Source organism: Scardinius erythrophthalmus (assembly GCF_964197995.2).
Source record: "Scardinius erythrophthalmus genome assembly, chromosome: 10".
NCBI lineage: Eukaryota > Metazoa > Chordata > Actinopteri > Cypriniformes > Leuciscidae > Scardinius > Scardinius erythrophthalmus.
In genome coordinates, this window is record NC_138230.1 from 35505499 (window position 1) to 35529801 (window position 24303).

Sequence of the window (24303 nt, forward strand, 5' to 3'; positions counted from 1 at the left end):
CCGAATCAAACAAAGTATATTTTAAACTTTACCAGTATCGATATGCTAGCTTGATAGTGAGTACTAAAAGAAATCTTATTTGTTTATATTTATAGTGATAAAGTTAGGTATTTTATTACATGTGATTCTGACATGATGTCACTGCATGCACTGCACTCCTTCCTCTCCACTCGTCTCAGGTAAATAAATGCGTCTTCCAGCTGAGCCTGAGCGTTTGGCGTCGTGCGTTCATGTGTTTTGGGGGCGTGGCTTTGGAAGGAGCTCAGAAGGGAGGGGGTGGAGTGAATGGAAATAATTAGCTGTGTTTACAACAGACGTGAGAGGTCTACAGACACTCGATTTTTATACTCTCTTTTTCAGAGTACTTACATTTTAATTATGTATTGGTATATAAAGACAGTTTAAACAAATTTGGAATGTTTTTTTTTTTTTTTAAATCCTACCTACCCTGCCTTTAAAGACACACTGAAACATGGTAAACAGAAACATTAACACATTAATCCAAATCCACGATTTACAAAGTCATTCAAAACGGTTTATTTCTGATAATCACATGATACTGAAGGACTAAAGTAGTCCTATGACGCCCTCTGGTGGTTCTCTCCTAGGCTGATGTAGATGGCTGTCTATTACTACCGATTGCTTCGCAGTTTCTAAGGTGTTCTGGAGGTTTTTAAGTGTGTTGCTTTGCAGTTGCAAGGGTGTTTTTTTTTTCAGGTGGTTTATTTTACGATATTCTATCTAGACAGTCCATTAATATAGCTCAGTCTCTTTTACAATGTAAAGTCTAACCGCGTAGAAAAGTAAACAACACTTCTGTTGAACAAGTCACATGGTTTGAGGTGTCACCCATGTGTATCACGAATTTACTGGAGTAGTTGTATGCCAAACACATGTAACCCAAAGTATGAGCACTTGCCCTATAAATAAAAAACAAGGAAACCGACCAAAGGTTTCTTTTTGTGTTATGTTTATTGTCATTTAGTGTGTACAATTCTACATCTATGCAATAAATAATAGAAACCAATGAACAGTACTACAAAGTCTCACATCAACATAAAAACAAAATGGAATGTAATGAAAGAACATTCAGAACAGCATAGGTTTATAATATCGACACCCAAAAGTCTATATGTGGAATATTTGATTGTTCTTCACAAAATATTGATCATCTGTTCATATAAATCACAACTGTTTAAATCACATATTATAACCATACAGTACAACATTTAAATCAACATTTAAATGTGTTGTTTTGGTGACTAACAAACAACCCTCTAAAAAACAATGTGATTTTGTGGGTCAAAATGATATGTAATGAATAACATCAGGGCAGGACATATTCTGGACAGATTAAAATATGACTTCGGACAGAAGGATGAACTGTTACAATATAAAAGAGCAATGGCAAGATGTACTGTTATTTAGCAGCTTTAAGACATTAAATATCTACTACCAAGAGCATCTTAAGGCTTCATAATTGCTGGTAAACCTGTAAACAATTCTTTGGTTTATTATTCTAAAAAGGTCCATCTAACGAGGAACTGATGGACTCGTCTAGAAATCCTTGAAAACGTCACCTCTGACTGGCAGTTTTTAAAGTGGTGTCTGTGCGTGTCAACAAACATACAAAATAAAACTGTTCAGAAACATCTGAATTTGAGATTGACCAAAACTGGCGAACAGTACACTCAAATGCTGCTGTTTTATATAGCCTTGTACCGTACAACCCATTTCTGCACACAATGACAGTTCTCCCATAAAACAGTGCTTTCCACAACATTTATGGAAATACAGACTTAATCTTCACATTATTTTTGGGGCCAAAGAAAATAAACCATCATAAAACAGACAAAAGGAAAAGCCGCCAAAAATAAAAGCCAATCACAGAGAAAAGAAAAAAAGTAGTATATTCTAAAAACAACATCTACATTTATCTGGTCTGGAGTAAATGACAAAACACTTAAGGCTTTGGACTAAAAGGACACACTTGATATGAGAAAGAAATCTTTATATTAATTAGGCCCATTAGGGGAAATTAGTTCAACTTTACTAACATCTCTATAAGTAATTTTCCCAACCGGAGCTACAAGTATACAAAGGATATGGCTTTTAAGTCTAGAGTACCAATAAAACAATCCTTCATCTCAGTAAATAAAAATCATTATCTAGCAAATGCATCTTTAATGTCTCTACCGATTTCAGTTAACAGGCCTAACAAAAGTTGATCATCTAGGGAGCCTCATATAGGTAAAACTGATGTGATGAACAGAGGAAGCTCATAAAAGGAGAAACAATCTAAACGTTCAAGCCAGCGAATCTGATTTCAAGAAAACACCATATTACAGTCACATTGACATCAGTCTTTAATTGAATGGTCCACTGCATTGTCTTAACTCGTACCGCACACAGCATTTAAACAGTCACAGTGTGTGTATTTGTCTATGTTCAGTTCAGTTGTTTACCCAGATAAATATTTCAATCTAATCTCCATCTATATTCATTGCTCCATTCCATGCACGCTCAGACTGGAAGGTGCAGACATGCGGTTCTGGCTTGAATTTTGGCTTATTCTCAAAGAAGTCTGGGTAATCCAGCTTTATTGGTTTAGCTTCCTTTACAGCCGGTGTTTATTCTTTTTTATGGTCCTCAGGCGGATTGTCCAGGTCCAAACCGGGATCTGCCACGCAGCAATAACACAGCTTCTGTGTTTGCAATGAAAGTGTATCTAAAAAAAGAAAAAGTTCAAAGATCATTATGTAAAAATAATCCAGAATATTAAATAAATCTCTGTACAAAACTAATGGTGTTGAAATAGTCACAGAAGCCTATGCTTACTTAAAATCCTCTTAACTGGTCTGCATGTCTAAGATCAAAATGGTATTGATTAATTTGCCTGCTCTAAAAACCCTCCTCTTTCTAATAAACAAAGCATTTATTTAATCAAGCTCCAAAAAGGCTCTTTTGTAAGTAAAGTAAATGAATACATAATGCTTTGTCTGTAAATGACGGTTTTATATGGATAGCGTTTTCAAAACATGCAATAGTGAGTGGACGTTGATACCGTTTCCTATGCAATGACATTAGCCATTAATAACAGTGGCCGTTAACTGAAAGGCCTTAAAAAAGGGCACCCATTAAAATGAGATAATTTCAGAAAAATATTAACTATATTGTCTAAAGGAAATGTGAGCAATGCTTGCCCGTGGAAATTTTAATACCATAAGAGACACAGTAACATGATCGCTAAGGTGTTCTGAGTTGTTGCTACATCAGCTCAAGCCAAAGAACCCACAACAAAGTCTCTATAGCATTCTAATTAGTCTGCATTAAGCACATTAACTGAGGTTTATTACTCAATACAACAGCCTCATGAATGCTGCAATGTAAAGTGTGGCCAAAAATGAATAGAAAATGACTAACATGCCATTTTTCTCTGTATTGCACATGGAGGCAAGGCGGGTGAAAACACTACAGTCATTGTTCATTGTAAAACGATTTGCAGTACATACAGACCATTATATGGTCAAAACACTCCTGTTTCATAAGAGCACATACATCTTGGGTTCAAATTCATTATACAACACCACATGTATGTACTGTACATGTTAAAAAATATAATTCTTACTGCCTGCAGCAGAAATCAGAGATGTGCAGGTGCCCAGCTGAACTAATAGAAATGAGACAAGAGAATCGAGAGGTTCTTGCGTGTTTGTGTGCTCACTCACCGAGCATGTGTCCCAGAAAGGCGGGTCTGGAGCTGGGCGGGAGGTGCACACATATGTAATACACAGGAGCTCCGGAGAGCGCCACAGTGATTCCCACTAGAGAGTTTACGGTGTCACTGTAGAGCGGTACAACCACCAGAAACACGCTGCACAGACAGTACACTATAGGGAAGAACAGACTCAGCTACATGGAAACAAAAACACACAGAGTCAATTAAGCACATCATAAACCAGGGCAATAAAGAAATAAACATGTCAGCAGTGTAGCAAGTATTAAATATATGACATAAGCTATTATCTAAGTATTTTAAGGCATCATAAATGTGCTCCTGATGCATGGACCGCCCACACCCTGTTAGCTGAACGATTTAGCCATCTGATGCATATGGCACTAAAAACTGGAAACACTTTCGCAAAGGCAAAAGTCTAAATCGGATTGGCTGACTTCTACAGGTCTTCCTGGAGTCTTTTTGCGATGAGCTTTAACGGCCCGACAGGAAACAAAGCTGTTTTAAAGTTATGATATTGCAGCAATGAATGTTTTGTTAAATCGTTATAAGCCATGAACCGAATCAGCCATCTACAATGTGAATTAAAACGTGAAGCAAATAAGTCTTTGAAAATCAGACAAAAACTCACATTTACAAGACTGTACTAAACAGCTTAAGATCTACAATCTCACGAAGCATTGCGAATAACAACGGAAATAAAAATGACAGATTAAGAACTTAATTGAATTGATTCAACAATGTCGAGTAAAGTATACATGGCGCGATTTGTTTGTTTAGATTCTCTGAGTGGTGGAGATTTCATGGAATCATGGATAATGTAGTTTTTCACCAGGAATTCCACTGATAAACGGAAATGGAAACACGATTATTGAGTTGGAATAATGCTGGCTGATGGCTTCAACAAAAGCATATACCACTGATTAACAAACTCGAAGCTCAGAGTAGGTCTGTCTTTAAAGTTTAACGTTGAAGTCGGCATGAAACGAAAATTGCAATAGTCTCTTTTTTTTCCCTATTGTGATATATTTCCAGTGAAACGGATTCTTGAACAAGAAAAAAATGTAGGGAGGGACTTGATTTTGTCCATCAGATATTGATTGATCTGAGGTTTGCTTTTGCTGCAATCTCATTCATGATCTCATGAGTGACAGGTTGTCCCCCCTCACGCCGAAAAACACATCAGAGAAAATTTGTGGTCGTTGCAAGTGGGAGGGGAAGTTATTTTGATTAAAGATTATGAGGGCATATAAATCTTTTATAATACTTCACTTGCGTAACCTGACTATTGCACTCTTGAAATCAATTGAGTTAAGGCTCTCCCTTATATGTGGAGCACTACTTGCGTGCAGATGTAGACAAGTCAGAATCAGTAACTTATAATGGTTAGGACTATATAGGTAGAGGGACGCACACTAGGTAGATCACTAGGTTTTGGAACAGAGCTGCTGACTTACCTTAACAGGTCGGGGCATGTCAGGTGCTTTAATACGCAGGTAGATCAGACTGCCTATGGAAAGGCCGATGAACAGCCAGTAATTAAAACTGAAGTAATTAATAAGCTGGAACACGTCTTTCACACAGAGGAATATGAGTGACATGCCACCCTGCAGGTGGAGGGAGAAAAGCAGGTAAAAAAAAAGCATCCTGTTTTGTTGTAGAATGTAGATATTCTGGAATTTTTAAATAGTACAGGCGTGTCTGAGCCTGACAGCTCACATTAAACAGGAGGGCTGGAATTGGTGTGTAGCGCTTGACATGAATCATGCAGAGGACATTGGGTAAATGACCCTCACGAGAGCCAACAAAGAATAACCTAGAAGAAAAAAAAGAATTTGGCAAAGAAACTGAATTCCTGACACTAGGCATCGACTCAAACGACAAAAGACTTTTAGTACAAAACCTTTACCTGGAGGCAGCAATGATAGAGGAGTTTAAGCCTCCATAACAGGAGATGGCCACAGATATAGGGATGAGCCAGCTAGCATATCCCAGCACATAGTCAGCAAACGTCTGTATCAGATACAAAAGCAAAAGTATTTATTAACAATAATTTAATAAATCTAATAAAGTAGTAATAAATGGCTGATATTCTATACTAGTTTTGTCTAATTAAATAAGACTATAAATAAAACAAAATCAGCAGATTTAAATCCATGAATAATTGAAAATACAATATCCATAAATGAAATGCTATAGATTTTTGTACAGATATTGTACATCCTTAAAAATAACTTATCAAACAGGTTTCTGGTCACTGATATTCCCTCCTAGGACAACACAATTTGGCAAAACATGCGATTAAATTACTAAAATAAATAATAATAATAATATTATTATTGGTTTGTATTATTGTTACGAAATACAAATATGAAATAAGATAATTACTATTGCAACATTTCACTTTAAAAATAAAAATGTAATAATTATATTGGTATAATAATATTTTTTACATTTTATAATAATATAATTAATAATGATAATATTTTACAGTACAACTGTAAAATTGCAATACTATAATCTTCTTATAATCTTAAAGGTGTAATAGGTGATCTAGGAAATGCTAACTTTAGCCTGCTAGCATTGAAAGCACATGATCCCACCCTCCCTGCCAATCGGTGTCCAAAGCCACACCTCCTCCAAAACACATGAACGCGCACAGACCAAACGTTATTGGATTACATCGTGTCATTCACCGGTGAGAAAACTTTACATTACAGTGAGGGGAGAAACAGATGCGCTTGCTTACATACATATGTAATTGTGAAATCACTCCAGTTCAGAAGTTTTCCTATTGACAAAGGAAAGAATGCAATGTATTTCAGCTTTATTCATATGCGATTTCAGGACATAGCGCAAAACAGTCAAATCTCGCTGAATTATCTGCATAGGCAAAGATACTTGCCACCTGTTGTGGGTTCAGAAGGAAAGTTAGTTGTTTGCCTGCCATTCTCGCTGCACAGCGTACGTGAGTGCTCAATGACGTATGATGTCTGATGTCCTGAACAGGCAGTGCAGTGGTATGCAAACACACGTTGACTGACAGGGAACACAGTATCATTTCATTCGGACATTCGGATTTTATGGTCCTACACCTTCCACAGATGATACAGTACATATATGAATAAAAATGCATTTAGACCGCTTAACATAGTGATTGCTATCAGCATATGAGGATACTTTCAACCAGCATAACAAAAAAAAATGTTAACCCATCATGCTTTTATTTTGCCTCTCTGAAAACACCGGATCAAGAGCTGCTCGCATGTAAACAAACACAGTGCTGTGCTTCACTTTGAAATACACCCCATTTAATTGGGTAACACTTTATTTTACAGTGTCATTGTAATATATAATTACTGTAGTAATAACTATAAATTATGCATAATTACATGCAATTAAAGGTACAATATGTAAGAATTTTGCATTAAAATATCCCAAAATCTCAAGGCCAGTGTTATACATTTTGTTAAGTTGATTACTTACAATATCCCAAATGTTTCCAACTATTTTTAAATCGTGAGAAAATTGCGATTTTAACCAAGGAAACGGGGCGTTAGAGCAGGGGTGAGCTGGGAGTCGCCAGTCAATTGCGTCATATCCGCGTAAACCCTCGGTTTCCGCTCGTACTGCGTGGAGTCCTGGACAAATGCGGAAGTTGTAGTTGTAGCGTCTATCAAGCAACAAACGTTAGCTTGTTTCGTGCTGTCGTTATGGAACACAATTATTCTTTACCGATTGCAGCTGGTTCTGTCAACAAAGCATGCTTAATTTTATATTTTCCACATGTAGTATGGTTACGGTTATGTTTATGTATTGAAAGTATTATTGCTTTAGATTTGTGTTTAACGTTAGTTTATTGAAATTGTTTATCTGGTGTTTATGGCAATGTAAATATAGCATGTGTTATACATAAAGATTAATCAGTATTTTGGCAAATGATGAGGGTATGTTCAAATGTACTTTTACAACAATTGTTTAGAATTGCCGCGTTATCACAACAATGAATTTGACATACAGAAACATCTATGATAACAAATGTAATATTAAACTTTACTTTTATTGCTGTGAATTAATTTTAATGAAATAAAAGTGTGATGAGGTTCAAGAGTCAGGAAGGAAGAAGACTGGTCGGCGTGACTGGGACTCGTACTTTATTAAAATAAAACAAAACAAACAAAAGTCGCGCACAACGCGCATTCACCGTGGCAACCGCGACGCACAAAACAGTTCAAAAATGAGAGCTCGGATCCACCGGTTTTCTTTCTCTGCGTCCATTTTTTCTCCAGTCTCTCTCTCGTTCCAGCGTGGCTTATAATTAGGGCTGTCAAAATTGCTCAAAAATTACGTTCGAATATTCCCTCTAAAAAACACACGAATATTCTAACTATTCGAACATCTGGTTGCGCATTTTGTCAATGACGTATATTACGTCAATAACAGGACAAATTAATACAAAGAGACATAACTACTTGTATAGGTAGTTTATTTAAGTTTAAACATATTTGACAACGTATTACATACACAAAAACAAACAAGTAAATCCCCTAATGGCCAAGACCGCAGACCTCACTCACTCTTGCTCGCTCACTCGCAAGCACTCTTTCTCTCTCTCGCCCTCACCCGCTGCGTTCACACACCAAACGCGAATAGAGCGTCTGGCGCGAGTGATTTCAATGTTAAGTCAAGGTAAAGACGCGTTTACGCGCGTCTGGAGGTCTTGTGGCGCGAATGAGGCGTCACGCTCTCCGAGCATCAAACTTTTGCTTTTGACGCGCAAATTCAAAATGTTTAAGAGTCCAACTAGACGCGAATCCGACATTGAACGCTCCGAGCGAGCTGTGCTGTGGTAAAAATTTAACTTTTCCTTGACATGAAATGGTAAATAATCAAACCAGTGGAAGCCTGCAGTGCATGAAACTGCTGTATCTAACCTACCTTATTCATGCTGCGCAATATCTATTTACTCAGTACAGTAGCCTACTCTTTAGTAATGTTTCTGTTTAACGTTAACGCTTCTTCCTGTTACCGGTCCCTGACCCCTCAGGCAGCGCGGCCACTCGCAAAGCTGACAGCCGCGCCTCTGCTACCGCGGGCGTTTTTCCACATTCGAATATTAATTTTCACATTGGAATTTCTGTTTTTTAAAACTATTCGAATATATATTCGAATTTAGAATATTCGTTGACAGCCCTACTTATAATCGGTCTCTCCATGCCAATAATACTGCAATAAGGTGTTCGTCATTTGCTCTTGACCTATTTGCGTCCCGCTCGTCTCGTTTCTCTCTCTCTCCCGTTACAGACCGCGCTGAACCACGCCCCCTCGCCACAAAAAGCATGTCATTAAACACAACATTTATAAAAATTGAACTTTACCCCATCCATGAACATGATTTTTCGATTCCCGTCTGACTGATTTACATCCACGGTGGAATTTAAAACGACAGTTCCCATCATTCCACGCTCCTTCACATCGTCATCAAGCTACGCCGTTGTTGTTGTTTGGAATGTAGCGCCCTCTTGCGGCAAAAAATTATTGCATATTGTACCTTTAACCCTAAACCAAACCCTCATCCTAATCCTAACCCTATAGGAAGCACATGCAGTTAATTAATATTACTCAGTATTACAGTGTAATTATACATTTAAGTACTGACACCTTAAAATAAAGTGTAACTTTAAATTGCAGCTAGATAATAGCTGCAATTCATTTGACAATTTTTTTTATTAATCGTGCAGCCATATTCCCGCCCTAAATGCACGCCATTGGTTGAGTGTCACAGTGTCTGGTTTGTGTTTCCCTGGGTGTCCACTAGAGGTCTCTCTCCCTTACTCTCACCCTTCATTCTGGAACTGCATTTCCCACAATCCTTTGTCTGTTCTCATCACTCATCATTGCACACAGCTGTTTCCCATAGTTTCTGTGTATAAATACCCTGTCTGTTTCAGTCCATGTCACGAAGTCGTCATATATTGTCACCACACTTCTGAGGTCTGTTTCTAGTCTGTTCTTGTTTTGTTTATTGTTGTTTTGGATTGTTAACATGGATTTTGAACCTTGCCTGGATGACGACGAATTGGATTACGCTTTAATAAATCATTACCATCACACTGCTTTTGGATCTACCTATTATCCTGTGTGTCCCCATGACATTGAGCTAATGTTGTGTGTTGAAATGCTCAAACAAACAGAACTGAGCACTGAAGAAAGCTATGATCTTAAACATCTGCTCTCTGGCCTGTTTTTTTTTTTTTGATAGAACCTTTTTTGGTCTGAATACTTGTTTACAAAATAGCAAAAGTTGTCCGCACAAACAGAGAACATTTTTTTTTGGAAGAACTTACTGTTGTCTCTGTGTATAAAAATGGGAAAGGATACAGCAGAAACAAAATGTATCAAACACAGCAAACTGTATGTGGGGCACAAATGATGGATATAAAAACTTTCCACAGAGCAGCACACTAGTTTAATTACATGCAGTAGAGCGTCTGTGGCTGTGGACTAATGTCATCGAGAGTCTCCAGAGAGAGGACGCTGCCTCAAGCTGCTCTCCTTAACTAGATCAGTGTAACAGGAGATGAAAACATGATCAAATCTGGAGCAAATAAACTAAACAGATGCTGTCAAATAACTTGCATGTGACATCCAGGATCATGTGGGTTCAAAACGAGTTTTGCTGCAGTAGCTTGAGATATTAAGATGTGATGATAACAGACTGTGATAGAAAAATTAAGGAATAAGATAAACTGAATTTTAAACTAACCATGATTCAGCAATAACACAAACTTTACTTCATCTTTCTAGGTCTAACATTCTAACACTTGGAAACAGGGCCGGCTCGAGGCATAGGCGGAATAGGCAAATGCTAGGGGCGCCACTCATCCATAGGGGCGCCAGAATGAGTGAACAAGTTTTTTATTTTATTTTTTTTTTACATGTTTTTTTATAACACTATTTTAAAACCATTAATTCGAAATACTACCAAATAAAGCAAAAAAAGTCCGGCTCATCAATCTTCCCCCGCCCATCGAGTGCTTGAAGTGCGTCAGAAAGAGCGTGCGCGCGATCAGTTGTTGGTAATTTGTTGTGTAGCGTGCGCGACGCCACATCCAATGTAGACAGCACTGCTTTTTTTAACACACAGCTCGTAGAAACGGGCCTGGCAGCTCGCGCCAGTTCTACGGTGAAAGTTTCCTGATTGTGACGGATGGCCGAATTTACATGACACATTATAAATGAGCATTATAGTCTGCGATAGATATAGTGCCAAAAAGAAGAGAAGAGGATAAAAGGGGATAAAGACAGAGGTAAAGTGATGTAGTGAATGAACAATTTACTGCATAGAAGTAAGATACTATAATTTCATGGCAGTTATTTTTACCATAAACTTAATGTTAGCAGTTGTTCTGAGTTCCCCAGACTGTGTGATTTTGTAACAATCATGTCAGTTTTAAGACGCATTTGTTATTATCACTTTTTTTTATTAATGTTTTACTCTACAGTTGTGCAGTTTTGGGGGGATACAGTACAGGGAAAAAGTTTGGAAACATTAATATTTGTAATGTTTTTGAAAGAAGTTTCTTCTGCTCATCAAGCCTACATTTATTTGATCAAAAATACATTAAAAAATTATAAATATTGTGGTATATTATTACAATTTAAAATAATTGGTTTTCAATTTATTATACTTTAAATTATCATTTATTTCTGTGATGCAAAGCTGAATTTTCAGCATCATTACTCCAGTCTTTAGTGTCACATGTGACATATCACATGATCCTTTAGAAATCATTCTAATATTCTGATTTATTATGAGTGTTGGAAACAGTTCTGCTGCCTAATATATTTGATGAATAAAATGTTAAAAAGAACTGCATTTATTAAAAAATAAAAAATATTTTCTAATTATATAAATCATCTTTATGATCACTTTTTATCAATTTAACACATCATTGCTGAATAAAAGTATTGATTTATTTAAAAAAAGAAAAAACAAATTTACTGACCCCAAATTACTGACCAGTAGAGTATATTGTTGTTACAAAAGATTTATATTTTTGAAACATTTTTTTTTTTTTTATTCATCAAAGTATCCTAAAAAGTATCACAGGTTATGAAAAAAATATTAAGCAGCAGAACTGTTTCCAACTTTGATAATAAATCATCATATTAGAATGATTTCTAAAGGATCATGTGATAGACTGGAGTAATGATCCTGAAAATTCAGCTTTGCATCACAGAAATAAATGATAATTTAAAGTATAATAAATTGAAAACCAATTATTTTAAATTGTAATAATATATCACAATATTATTTTATTTTTCTGTATATTTGATCAAATAAATGCAGGCTTGATGAGCAGAAGAAATTTATTTCAAAAACATTAAAAATAGTAATGTTTCCAAACTTTTGGCCTGTACTGTATATGGCATTTTTAAAATGTATTTGCCAAAATTGTGTGTGTGTGTGTGTGCTAAATAATCATGAACACAATGACGGGGTGAAATGGGCTGTGATGCATGGGGCACCAGGTAAAGTCTTGCCTAGGGCAGCAAATTGGTCAGGGCCGGCGCTGCTTGGAAACATTGTACTAGAACGTTCTGTTCTTGTCTGAGTTATGGGAAAAAAAAATTGTCTAATGCTGACTATAACAGAATCAAGAATATACTGTCTATCCTGTCCCATGACATTGAGTAATCAGCAGAACTCTTAACCTTTACTTGTGTTTTTTCTGTGTTCCAAGATGTTTTTGCATATGCCACTAACAGAGGGTGAAAAAGACGGGGCTTGCTGCTTCTTCTTAACCCTTGTGCATCCTTATGGACATTTTTGTCCTTTTCAGTTTTGTTTTTTGACCACTTTGCCTGTGTTAAAGGGATAGTTCAGCCAAAAGTGATATTTAACCCATGATTTACTCACCCTCAAGCCGTTCGAGATGCATATGTCAATCATTTTTCAGACGTGAAATTGTGTTCGTCTGAAAAATGATTGACATATGCATCTCGAACGGTTTGAGGGTGAGTAAATCATGGGTTAAATATCATTTTTGGCCGAACTATCCCTTTAATGCTAACTGCATAAAATTTGGCACGGGTGTGTATTTTTATTGGAATTTTACCATTTCATCACCATTTCCTTTAATTTTTTTATTTTGCACAAGGTACACAAAATACTTCCTCTCAGGACCTTTTGGACAAAAATGGCCCCATTGAAACTGCATTTTTTAACTATAAAATGATGCAATCTTTTTTAAGAGGCTTTCATTCTGTTGGCAAGGCTTCAAAATTGTAATTTTTACAATTTTTTATCAGATGGTGCCATTTTTTCAGGTTTGGCCTATAAAGCAAATACTCGCTTTATTCCGGTTTTCTGCTTCGGCATATTATAGAGCCAATTGGATAAATTATGCAACGATAATTGTGTGGGTTTGTTGGTATGGATGTCTAAGTGTGGTGTGTATGTGTGTTATAAAAAAAAAATGTGTTTGTGTGCATGTGTGTGTTTGTAGTATTGAGAGAGAAAAACTCAGATACCGTCAAATAAACTCAAATAAACTGCAAATAACAAAGCCAATCACTGTGTTCACCAGTGGAGTTTTGCTGGCATCCAATGGGGAAAGTCTGGTACTGCGCCCAAACAAAATCTTACTGAAAGCTCATTGTTTGAGATATCAACCTCAAATTTGGAACACAACTTATTTAGATTTATGGCTTTGATTTTCTAGCCGTTTTAGAGTTCAACTTGTTTCATAAAATATATATTTTATATAAAATAATGCTCATAAATCATTTTCATAAACTTAAACCTATATAACTTTTTTTGGGATTTACTTTTAACTTTTTAAAAAATCAACTTCAGCAATAATCTGCCAAGGGTGTTCTTTAAAATGATACCAGAGTTAATTCTGTGCTCCCAAGCTTCAACTTTTTATGACATTTTTTTGACATGGACATTTTTGTCCACTTTGGACCTATGTGTAACTTTTTTAAATTGATGCACAAGGGTTAATTAGAAGACGACAACATTAAAGTCATGAGTTAGGCAGGTGATTTGGTTTCTGTGCGTCATGTCTTTATCATATATAACCTGATGTATTTTTCTATGTGGGTGAGATTTCTCTGAGAACTGCTCGAGAAACTCTCCTGGCCGTGATTAAAGCATTTAAAGGACAATTGCTAGAGTTTGTCTGTCATTTATGCTGCGCAGCAACAAAACAAGTAAGTCAGGAAAGCGAGTTAGTTAGAGTAGGACTCAGCCAGTTGTCGTCTGAAGACGCGAGGGCTAGAGTATAAAGGTATTGGGTGTCGATTGGAGACGCCCCAGTTTAAGATATTGGGTGTCGATTGGAGACGCCCCAGTTTAAGGTATTGGTGTCGATTTGGAGACGCCACAGATATTAAGATCAGTTGGGTGTCGATTGGAGACGCCCCAGATAGTTAGGTTTAGGGAAAAATCTACCACACAGACCAAGTAGCTTTTTTTTTATATATATATCATATTCGGCTCCAAGAAAGTTTTACTCACCACAGCCACAGCTTCACTTTGTAGCAATGTATTCATGTCCAGCACTGCATAATAGGCAATATTAGTCAGGATGTAGATTACTGTGACAATGGGCATGGAGATCGCTATTGACAATGGCAGGTTTCTGTAGCAGAGAAAATGAGACTGATTTTTCTTACATATTTGAACTTTGAACAAAACTGCTGGCCATACATTGATTCAAGCTATTTCTGTACCATAAGGGATGGCAAAAATAATGACTGGTTTCAAATAGGTTTTCCAAACACACATCCATCCGTCTTTTGGTCAGTAAAACAGAAAATCCTGCCCCAAACTCATGCCATTGGTTGAGACAATTTTGCTGTGTATATGAGAAATTATAATTGAGTCTTACTAACTCACAATGAGTGGAACATATAATTGTAGGAGATTATCTTTATATTAAGTGAAATGTCATGAATATTCATACCTCTCTGGGTTTTTAATCTCCTCTGTGACGAAGTTCAGGGTGTCCCAGCCTGAGTAGGAGTACAGAGCGGCGTACAGAGCCAGAGCCATGTTTCCTGGATCCAGTTTAGAGTTCTCAAAGGAATCCCTAAAGTTATTTGTTTTTCCTGTGGCAGAGCAATGCAAATAGAGTCAAATATCTGAAACAAACGGTAATGACTCACAAAAATACACGTATGTGGTCTCATGCTCACCAAGGCTGCATTTATTTGATAAAATAAATAAATAAATAACTTTTATACAAATTATTCCTGTGATGGCAAAGCTGAATTTTCAGAAGCCATTACTGCAGTCACATGATCCTTGAGAAATTATTATAATATTTGGTTCTCATTTCTTATTGTTATCGATGTTGAAAACAGTTGTGCTGCCTAATATTTGTGCTGGAAACTGAGATACATTTTTTCACGATTCTTTGATGAAAAGAAAACTCAAAAGGACAGCATGTTTTTGAAACAGAAATCTTATTTAACTTTATAAATGTATTTACTGTCAAGTTTGATCAATTTAATGTGTCCTTAGCCCTATTCGGACGGGACTAGTTTAACATGGAGAGGTGGGGTAAAGTACTAATTATCAGAGCTTCTCTGTGATTTTTCTGTCCTGTCCGAATGTGCCATCTCAGTAATCATTACGGACAATGTCAGTAAAGATTACGGCGACTTTTACCTTCAGTAAAAAGGTCCGGAAAGATTACCTCAGGTAAAACCGTGCGAATAGACCCGCACTAAATATATACGTAAATTTTTCGTCATTTCGAGTTTAAAAGTAGTTTTCCACGGTTTTTCCAAGTATGGAGATGCTTGAAATAGCTTTCAGTTGCATTCTAGACGCCGGGACAAGTCTGTGGCAAAACTCAAGTGTTTTCCACATACCATTCAGTTCAGAAAGAAGATTGAAAGCACTTGTTAGAGGCACGAAACATCTTTTAGCGTTAGGTAAGTGCCTATTAACACCACAATACAATCTGAAGTTAATACATCGTTCGACCGGACATAACTGTTTTTTATATTATGTGTTTGCGCACGTGATATCAGGAAGCAACGTAATACGCACATGACGACAGGAGGGTGACGGCGATGCGCAAATCGAGTTACCCCTCCCACTCAGTTTTACTGAGATATCTTATCCCGTGCGAATTGGCCATTTATTTTACAGACGTCCTGTGGTAAAATTACATTACTCCACCTACCCTTGTAAAGTTAATCCCGTTCGAATATGGCTCTTGTTGAATAAAAATATAGATTTCTTTCCCAAAAAAACAAAACTGAAAACTGACCCCAAACTTTTGAACAGTAGCGTATATAGTAAGCTACATGGGTGTCAGTATGATCACACCTTGGGCCAGCACAACCATTCCAGCGATGATAATGACTATGAGAGCCAGAATTTTAGCCACAGTAGAGATGACCTGAAGAATGGCCCCCCACTTCACCTTCATGGAGTTCACAATGGTCAGAAGACCTGCAGAGGAAAGAGAGATAGGCATGTCCATTTAAATGTCTAAAAATTTAAACAGTAAAATTGCTGGTTGCAACTGTTTTTAAACTGCCCTTTGCGACAGGTATTTCTCAGTGTCACTGTTGATCATAGGGTAACAGTTAATGTTTAGCAATTACTGTAATGCCTTGTTGATCGAGATTTGCCCTTTGCGACAGGTATTTCTCAGTGTCCCTTTTGATCATTAGGGTAACAGTTAATGTTTAGCAATTACTGTAATACCTTGTTGATCGAGATTTCCAATGTGACAAAAGTTCCCATTTAAAGGGATAGTTCATCCAAAAATGAAAACTAAACCTTTAAGTATTTTGGTTCACTGACAGGTTTGTCCAGGGCTATAAAATTAGGCTGTGTGTGAGTTTATTCAGGACAGAGTAAACCATCGGCCCCTGCGGTTTTAATGACTGGTAATTCAAGTTCCTCCGTTCATTAGATACTGCAGTAAACACTAGGAACTTCTGGCATCTAATTTCACCAACAAAGTCCTACAGTAATTCACTCACTGCCAACCGTCTCTGGCTCTGAAATGTTATTGCTACAGAACTGCAGATGCCGCTGTGACACCCAGGAGATTCACTGAAGCATTTGTGTACCTGTTTTAATCTCAGCCCAAATGCCACCTCATTCTGATGAAATTGTACACATCAAGCCCAAATAAAGTTCTATTTGTCACAAAAAAGGAAATAAATCCTCTAGAATAGAATTACACTGTTATGTAAACCTGTAGCTTTGAGGTTTAGGCTGTTTGTCAAGTACTTCAGTGAGTGGACTTTGCCGCAGTAAGTAGCAAAACATGCCACAGGTTACAAATACCCAAGAATTCCCTTGAACTCAAACACACTGCACATGGTCTCAATCTGGGATCACCAATGAATTCTTAAAGGTTTCATGGAAATCTTGGCTGGGTTATGGACCCCAGTCCAAAGGGAGAGTATTTGTGTGGCATGAATAAAATACCAACCAACACTGACACGAATGGAGCGAGCAGCCTGGCAGCCGCAGTGGAATTAACAGCTGAACCAACAGAAAATATGCTTCAAGATTTGCAGAGACATTACTCACTCCATTTAGACAAAATTGAGAGACAAAGTACAAGTTTATGCAAAAAAAAAAAAAAAAAAAAAAAAGAGCATGTACTTTAGCCAAATTAAAATTATGACATAATTTATTCACCCTCATGTTGATGTAATGAAGATTCACTTGTTGAATTCTGTCATTTTAACTAGTTAATATTAAAATCACACAATTCAACAATCCACAAAAGTAAATTGCACTTTCTGATAAAGGAAAAAAGAGGATCCCCGAGAAAACTCACAGGAAGTGACAGTGACATTCACATTGTTTTCGTTGCAATTAGTTTTTTCAATTCATATTTTTTCATGCAATGTTTTAGTATGAAGAAAATCAAAAGGAAAAGAAAGAAACAAATTTCCTTATGTCCTCCATAAAAATTAATTACTGCAATATTAAAGGGGTTTAAAAAGTAATAAAAAGAACACAGACTCTCGCTACTACTTCTTCAGTATTTATTAATATATTAATATTTTAAAATAGCTTTTCTTTTTATATTTTCAGTTTTACTTTTAATTTTAGTAACTTTGTTATGTGCTAGTAATTTTTATTAGATTTTTTTAATATATTAAAAATATTTCAACTTAGCTTTAATTTCCTTTTATTTGCATTTTTTGTTTTAGTCATTTTAGTACTCAACCTTATTTTATTTCAATTAGTTGCCAAGGCATTATTTCTAACTTTCTTTAAGTTTTTAAATATTAATATTTCACTTTATTTCAATTAATCAAAACCATAATAATTTCAGTTTTAGTTTTAATTAAGAATATTAACACTGATTCAGAGATGTTGTGTATATTATGAAGTCAGTATATTCCAATATATGCATTTCATATTTTGCATGAAAATAAATAAAGGGACTGTAAGGCAACCATACAAACTAAAAGAATTACCTAAATAAAAGTATGCAGATCATTACCACGCTCTGCTACAAAACTTTATTTTTGACATGTTGACAGGAAGCGCTCTTTTCAGAGTAATCTCACACACACTGAGATGTGTGAACAGTAAACATTAGTGAATCTCAGAGAAAGCCTTTATTGAGCCACTATGTACACTGTTTAAAGTGCTGTTACATTTGTCTTTATCAAAGCAATCTCTCCATGCATGCATGAGCAGAGGAGCACTTACCTATAATGAGAGCTGCAATGAGCCGTACTGCATCATTTGGAGCCGGGCAGGTGGGGAAGAATGGTTTCACTAAGTAATTAGCAAAAGTAAGAGCAATGACCGCCTGGCAGGCCGGCTCCACGATCATCAGCGAGGTCCACAGACGGATAAAGGCCAGGAAGCCCCCAAAGGTCTCCAGGATGTAGGCATAACTGGCTCCTGACTTGCGAATGGTGGTGCCCAGCTCGGCGTAGCACAGGGCACCAAAAACAGAGAAGATTCCTCCAATAACCCAAATCACCAGTGATAGACCGTAAGATCCTGTTTTCTCAAGAACACCAACGGGGGAAATGAAGATGCCCGAGCCAATCATGTTCCCCACGATGAGGCAAACGCCATGCAGTAACGAGATCTCTTGCTTCAGACGCATGGAGCTGGTGGAGCTGGAATCCCCCATGATGAACTCAATTCAGAAGGGGAGCCTAAACTCAAGAGAAAGGGTACTACAAAAATAAGGTATGTGATGTTGGACCACACAAGGGTCTGATCACCTCAAGCCTGGAGTATCAGCCGAGTCTCATCGCACTTTTCTTTCCGCATCAATCTAGAAGGTGATAAATGAGATAGAACTCAGTTAATGGCTAAATACAACTACTGTGGTAAACTGTTGACAACACAAACCATTTTCGACTCATTCAACACTTTAAAAAAACTACTAGCTCAATCTCTCCAACACCAATTTTAACACACCCTCTTAGAGAACAAGTTCATTAATTGAGCCTCAGTAGTTTTGCCCACACCTGCTGCCCAGGACGTCATGTACCGACTGCAGTGGTATCAGTAAGGGAACCAGAGAGAAAGCGAGAAAGAAAAGTGAGAGAGAAAACCAGGCAACACTTGGGTGGGTGTGGCCATCGACAACAACATGCAGAGCTAACTGTTTTTAGGAGATAAATCAACTAGAGATAATGTCTTTCATTTGACACTAAAACTACATGGGAACATGCTCATTTGAAAAGTATGTTATGCATCAAATACGAAAGAATTCAACTTGAAAAGTCACATATTAATCCGATTTTATTTAGGATTTTATTCACATTTAAACATTGATCAGCAGACATAAACAGAAGCTCAACAGAACCTACTTCACTCAAGAACAAAAATCATAGATTTTTTGCGGAAGCTCAAACGTGCTACATAACATGAGAATGAACTTCATTGTTTCTCGCACATCAAGTGAACATGATTGAGCTTCAGTTTATGATAACTGATGTGCAAGTTTGAAGAATGTTTATGTGATTGAACCTATTCAATCTGTTCATCATATAAATCGATCGAGTTTCTTAAGAAAATGAGCACTAAACAGCTCAATTCATATGGATTAGTTTTACGATTTCTTTGTGGACTTTTTAAAGTGTCAGCTGTGTACTAGCTCAATCTCTCCAAAACCAATTTTAACACACCCTCTTAGAGAACAAGTTCATTAATTGAGCCTCAGTAGTTCTGCCCACACCTGCAGCCCAGGACATCATGTACCGACTGCAGTGGTATCAGTGAGGGAACCAGAGAGAAAATCGAGAAAGAAAAGTGAGAGAGAAAACCAGGCAACACTTGGGTGGGTGTGTGGCCATCGACAACAATGTGCAGAGCAAACTGGTTTTAAGAGATAAATCAACTAGAGATAATGTCTTTCATTTGACACTAAAACTACTTTTTAGTAGGTACATTTTAAAGCGTCAAAGTGTCAGTTGCCAATTGAGGGACAGAAAGTTCTCAATTTCATCAAAAAGATCTTCATTTGAGTTCCGAAGTTGAACACGTTTTACAGGTTTTTGAATGACACGAGGGCGAGTAATTGATGACAATTTTAATTTTTGGGTGAACTATCCCTTTAAAATGACCATTTACTAGGGCTGCTCACTGCAGAGCCATGAGTGGAGAGTGAAGTCCAGCTCCCCCTCTCTGGATGTATTTTGGGCATAATGGGCTACCCAAAACCGTCTCTTTCACCCATTAGATCCACAGAGGTGGAGCTGGACTAGGTCAAACTCAACAACCCATGACAGGAGGAACAGAATGTAATTTGGCTCTGTAATGAGCACCACTTGATTTATATAATGCTGCATAATAAATGACAAACAGGAACAAAATGTGCATGTCACAGCTGTTCTGAATGAATACAGGAGTATTACGACAGCTTTGAAGCATGTACACCTTTTCTAGACTATGAAACTTAATCAAAAAGTGATTAAGAACAAAAAAGTGATGTCAACATGATCTTACATAGGTTAAATACATCCGGACGATCTACTAACATCGTGTTGGTTGTAAAAACAAAACCATTTCCTCAGTGATACCTCACTTCTGCATTTATTTATGCTTCAACGGAATCGGCGCGCTGCAACATTCTGACGTAACGTTAACTTACCTGGGTTTAAATGGTCGATTCGCGCCAACACAACACGGCGTCCTTCACTTTATAATAGCATAAAAACGGACAACATTACTAAATTTTTATCTTCTATCGTTTTATGAGCGCTTCAACCTTATATGGTCGATAAAACACGTCTCTTTATCAATCCGTCATCTAACAGTTACATTGTTCCTTTCCAGGACGAGCGACACGTTAGAGGAAGTTAAAAACACGTTGTTCAGGTTTAGTCTAAAAAACCTTTTGATTGCCAATCTCACGATTTCCCGTCAAACTCCATCATTTCAATGTTACTTGACCGCTGGGGTAATAATACGGTTTCCCCCCATAGGATAAACGACAAAGAAAACATATCTGACTCCCATCCACATCTGTTAGCTAACAGTTAGTGTAGTATTAGCTGTCTCACACACACACACGGCTCTGCTACAGCACTCACACTACTAACAGCTGGTGCGGATGGAGTTGGAGTGTGAAATATAAAGTTTAACTGAGCAACTCATCAGACCTCACCTGCTCTCACTGAAGAATGCGTGGACCATGTGCGTGGATGTCTGGGCGGACGTGTCGTGGAGAAGAGGAGGAGGAGACTCATGACATCGTTCAGCAGTCTTTTAATACTACAGCTTTACACTAAAACATTAGGCCATGATCCTCCTCCTTCTTCTCCGTCTCCTCCTTCTCCTGGAGCCCTGCACTGTTGACTGCTTTATCCTCCTGGGACCATGGAATAGACTTTTATCCTCCGTAGTGGACATTATATTTTAGCAAATTTCTCTGACATCTTACATGTCACAGTCTGGATGTCCTGTAAAGAGCAACATCTCAGGAAAATGTTGTGGGGTTTATTATAAAAATAATGCTTTCTGTTACAGAACAGGGCATTGATTTCATGCATGTCCAGTGAGGACAGCAGGACTTAAAGTTTATCAGGCATTTTGGGAGACACAACAAGTGAAGGAAAGAAATGATGTATAAATATTCCTATGAAATATTAGATATTATTATAAAAATGTTGCCAATTGTACTCCCATTATTACACTTTTTTTCATTACATGTTGCCCCAAGAACACATTCATATTCAAATTAGATACAGGCTATACATTGTGTTGAATGGGATTACCAATTTATGGCCATTTTACCCACATATTAATGCATAAAGTAAAATAGTATATCAATTCATTCCGTTATATCTTTCATAGCATAGTTTGATAACATTGGTTTTGCCAATCATTTCATAGCCTTTTCTTTTTTAAACAACTGAGATGGTGTCCACTAGAGGACATAGCACAACAAATAAAATAGATCTTTTTTTCCCCATTTGTTTCATATGCTCTAAATAATTAAAAAAATACTAAATTCAAAAAGCTTTTTTATATGGGTCTCAGGAGGAGTGTTTGAGTTGGATAAATTATTGCACATTGTACTGGGTTTTTCGGGTGTGCTATTTCGACAAGCAAGCATGAGTAATAATAATGGGATTTTATAATCTCACTACAAAATCTCTAAATTGAAATAGTTTTGATAGTTGCAATGTTGTAATTTAGCTGTCATGAATTAATAATTAATCAGGCTATATAAATTATTATTCAGCTTTAGCAATAATAAAGCACAGCCATGTGCAATGACATTTTTCCTGAAGGCAACTGGTTTTAAAAGAGATTTGTGTATGATTTATTTGTTCAGAGCTGTCGCCTCTTTCTCTGCTTATTGGTTTTATGAGTACAGTGCATTCTTGACCATTGCTGGAAATAAGATCCCCAGTTTGACTCAGTTCTCTTTTAGTTAATGCATAACCATGAATTTTAACATTTACAACAATCCTCTCACTGTTCTTAAAATAAATGTTCCTACTGACCATATCTGAAAACTATGCAGTCTTTAAACAGAAGTGTCATTCAAGCATAACTAAAACTCATTTGAAATTCATCAAGGGCATTATTTTGATTAATGAATGACTTCAGATATATGGTTCATTGCCTATGTGCTATTAATGTTTGGGTAATTCAATATAGCCAGCAGCAGCTTTAAGATTAGTACTGTACTGATAAATCAATGTGCCCTCTTAACATACAGCTTTGTCTTGTCTTAAGAGATTTCTCAAGTTTAAATGTTTGTCTATAAACTGCTCCCTTAGGATCTATTGCCACCTAATGGTTGAAAATGATAATGCAGTGCGTCTTGATCGTGAATGTTTAGGCGTGACCCTGAGCTGACATGTCTGATAGATAGTAGCCTTGCTATCGGATCCATAAAGAATTTAGGCTTCAGTTTAGAAGCAATGGAAAATTACAATGAAAACATGAAGATATTAATATACTGTTATTTAAATCAAGAGACTGCAGGATTGCTTGTCTCTGAAATGCCAATTTGACCAATGGATTATTTAATCTATGACCATTGTACACTGTGAGATACAGGGGTCTCATCTAGTAGCCTAATGCAACCCTTGCAGTCCTTCATTTTCTGCCGTGCAATTTCTAAACCGATTTGTTTAGACAGCAGAACTTTTATTATTTATTGTGCAGACTTCGCTTCCTTCATAATTGATGCTTGCAAGCCATGTGCATTTCTAATGGAAGCTGAACTGGATGTGCATGTTGATGTAGTGATACATCATGGCTGAATGTGACTACTTGAGCATATTCATTATTGGTAAAGATGTGTTTTATAATTTTGTATTTCTTCAATGCACTTATATTACACCAAAACTTACTCTGATGTTTATAACTGTCAATACATTTCGTGCTCTTGTTATTTGTTCATGCTGTCATTTAGGTCCTGCCAGGAACCTGAAAGTAATACATACATAGGCTACATTAAGTAATTAATGAATTAATTTATTTAATCTGCTAAATAGATTTACAAAATGATTAAATATTTCTAAACATATTTTGGTGTTCTAGAGTCACTGTAATAATTTAAAGAGGGAAATTAAATATTTTAGCAATAACTAAATAATATTGACAAATATTATCGAGGAACATCACATCACCCATTTAATCTAAGGGACCCTGATAGTGCTGGGAGGGGCACTGTGTGTCCCAGTGCTGCTTTATTGGTGCTACTGCCATTATATGAATGTAAAATATATTCTAAAATACAAGTGCGTAGCATATCTATAATCATGAATAGGCCTACTGTTAATATGACTGTTATAAGACAGAGCTTCCATCAATCAGTGATGGCAGAAGACAGCCATTACAATCCATACGAGATTATCAGTGCTAGGTTAGCCTACTGTATGAAATGACATAAATGCAACCAACGTTTCCAGTTAGTATGCTAGGCTATATCATATAAAATGAATAAATCAATGGGCGCTGTGCATGAACGGTCTGCACCATTTCTGAGAAAAGGGGGAGACTCAATTAGTCACCTTGTAAGCTCCTCACCGTTGACATCCTCTGGTACATTAGAGCAAGCGCGCGACAGCCTTTC

The 24303-nt window shown here is 36.9% G+C and overlaps 1 protein-coding gene across 5 annotated transcripts; it reads right to left on the minus strand.

Annotated features, from left to right (window-relative positions):
* Window positions 1-948: 948 nt before the first annotated feature.
* On the minus strand, window positions 949-21547 carry LOC308697788 (Y+L amino acid transporter 2). 5 transcript variants are annotated; one of them, XM_081377351.1, is made up of 10 exons: window positions 21376-21547; window positions 18453-19035; window positions 16089-16214; window positions 14713-14857; window positions 14265-14388; window positions 5646-5749; window positions 5456-5552; window positions 5194-5343; window positions 3729-3912; window positions 949-2728 (listed from the first exon to the last, which is right to left on the minus strand). In XM_081377351.1, the coding sequence occupies exons 2-10, from the start codon at window positions 18886-18888 to the stop codon at window positions 2631-2633; spliced, it is 1464 nt and encodes a 487-aa protein (XP_081233477.1). In that variant the 5' UTR covers window positions 18889-19035; window positions 21376-21547; the 3' UTR covers window positions 949-2630. The 5 variants fall into 5 exon arrangements, 4 of the variants coding, with proteins under 4 accessions (XP_081233477.1, XP_081233480.1, XP_081233479.1 ...); XM_081377354.1 differs by having other exon boundaries at window positions 21302-21386; XM_081377353.1 differs by lacking the exon at window positions 21376-21547 and adding an exon at window positions 19232-19282.
* Between the last annotated feature and the right edge of the window lie 2756 nt (window positions 21548-24303).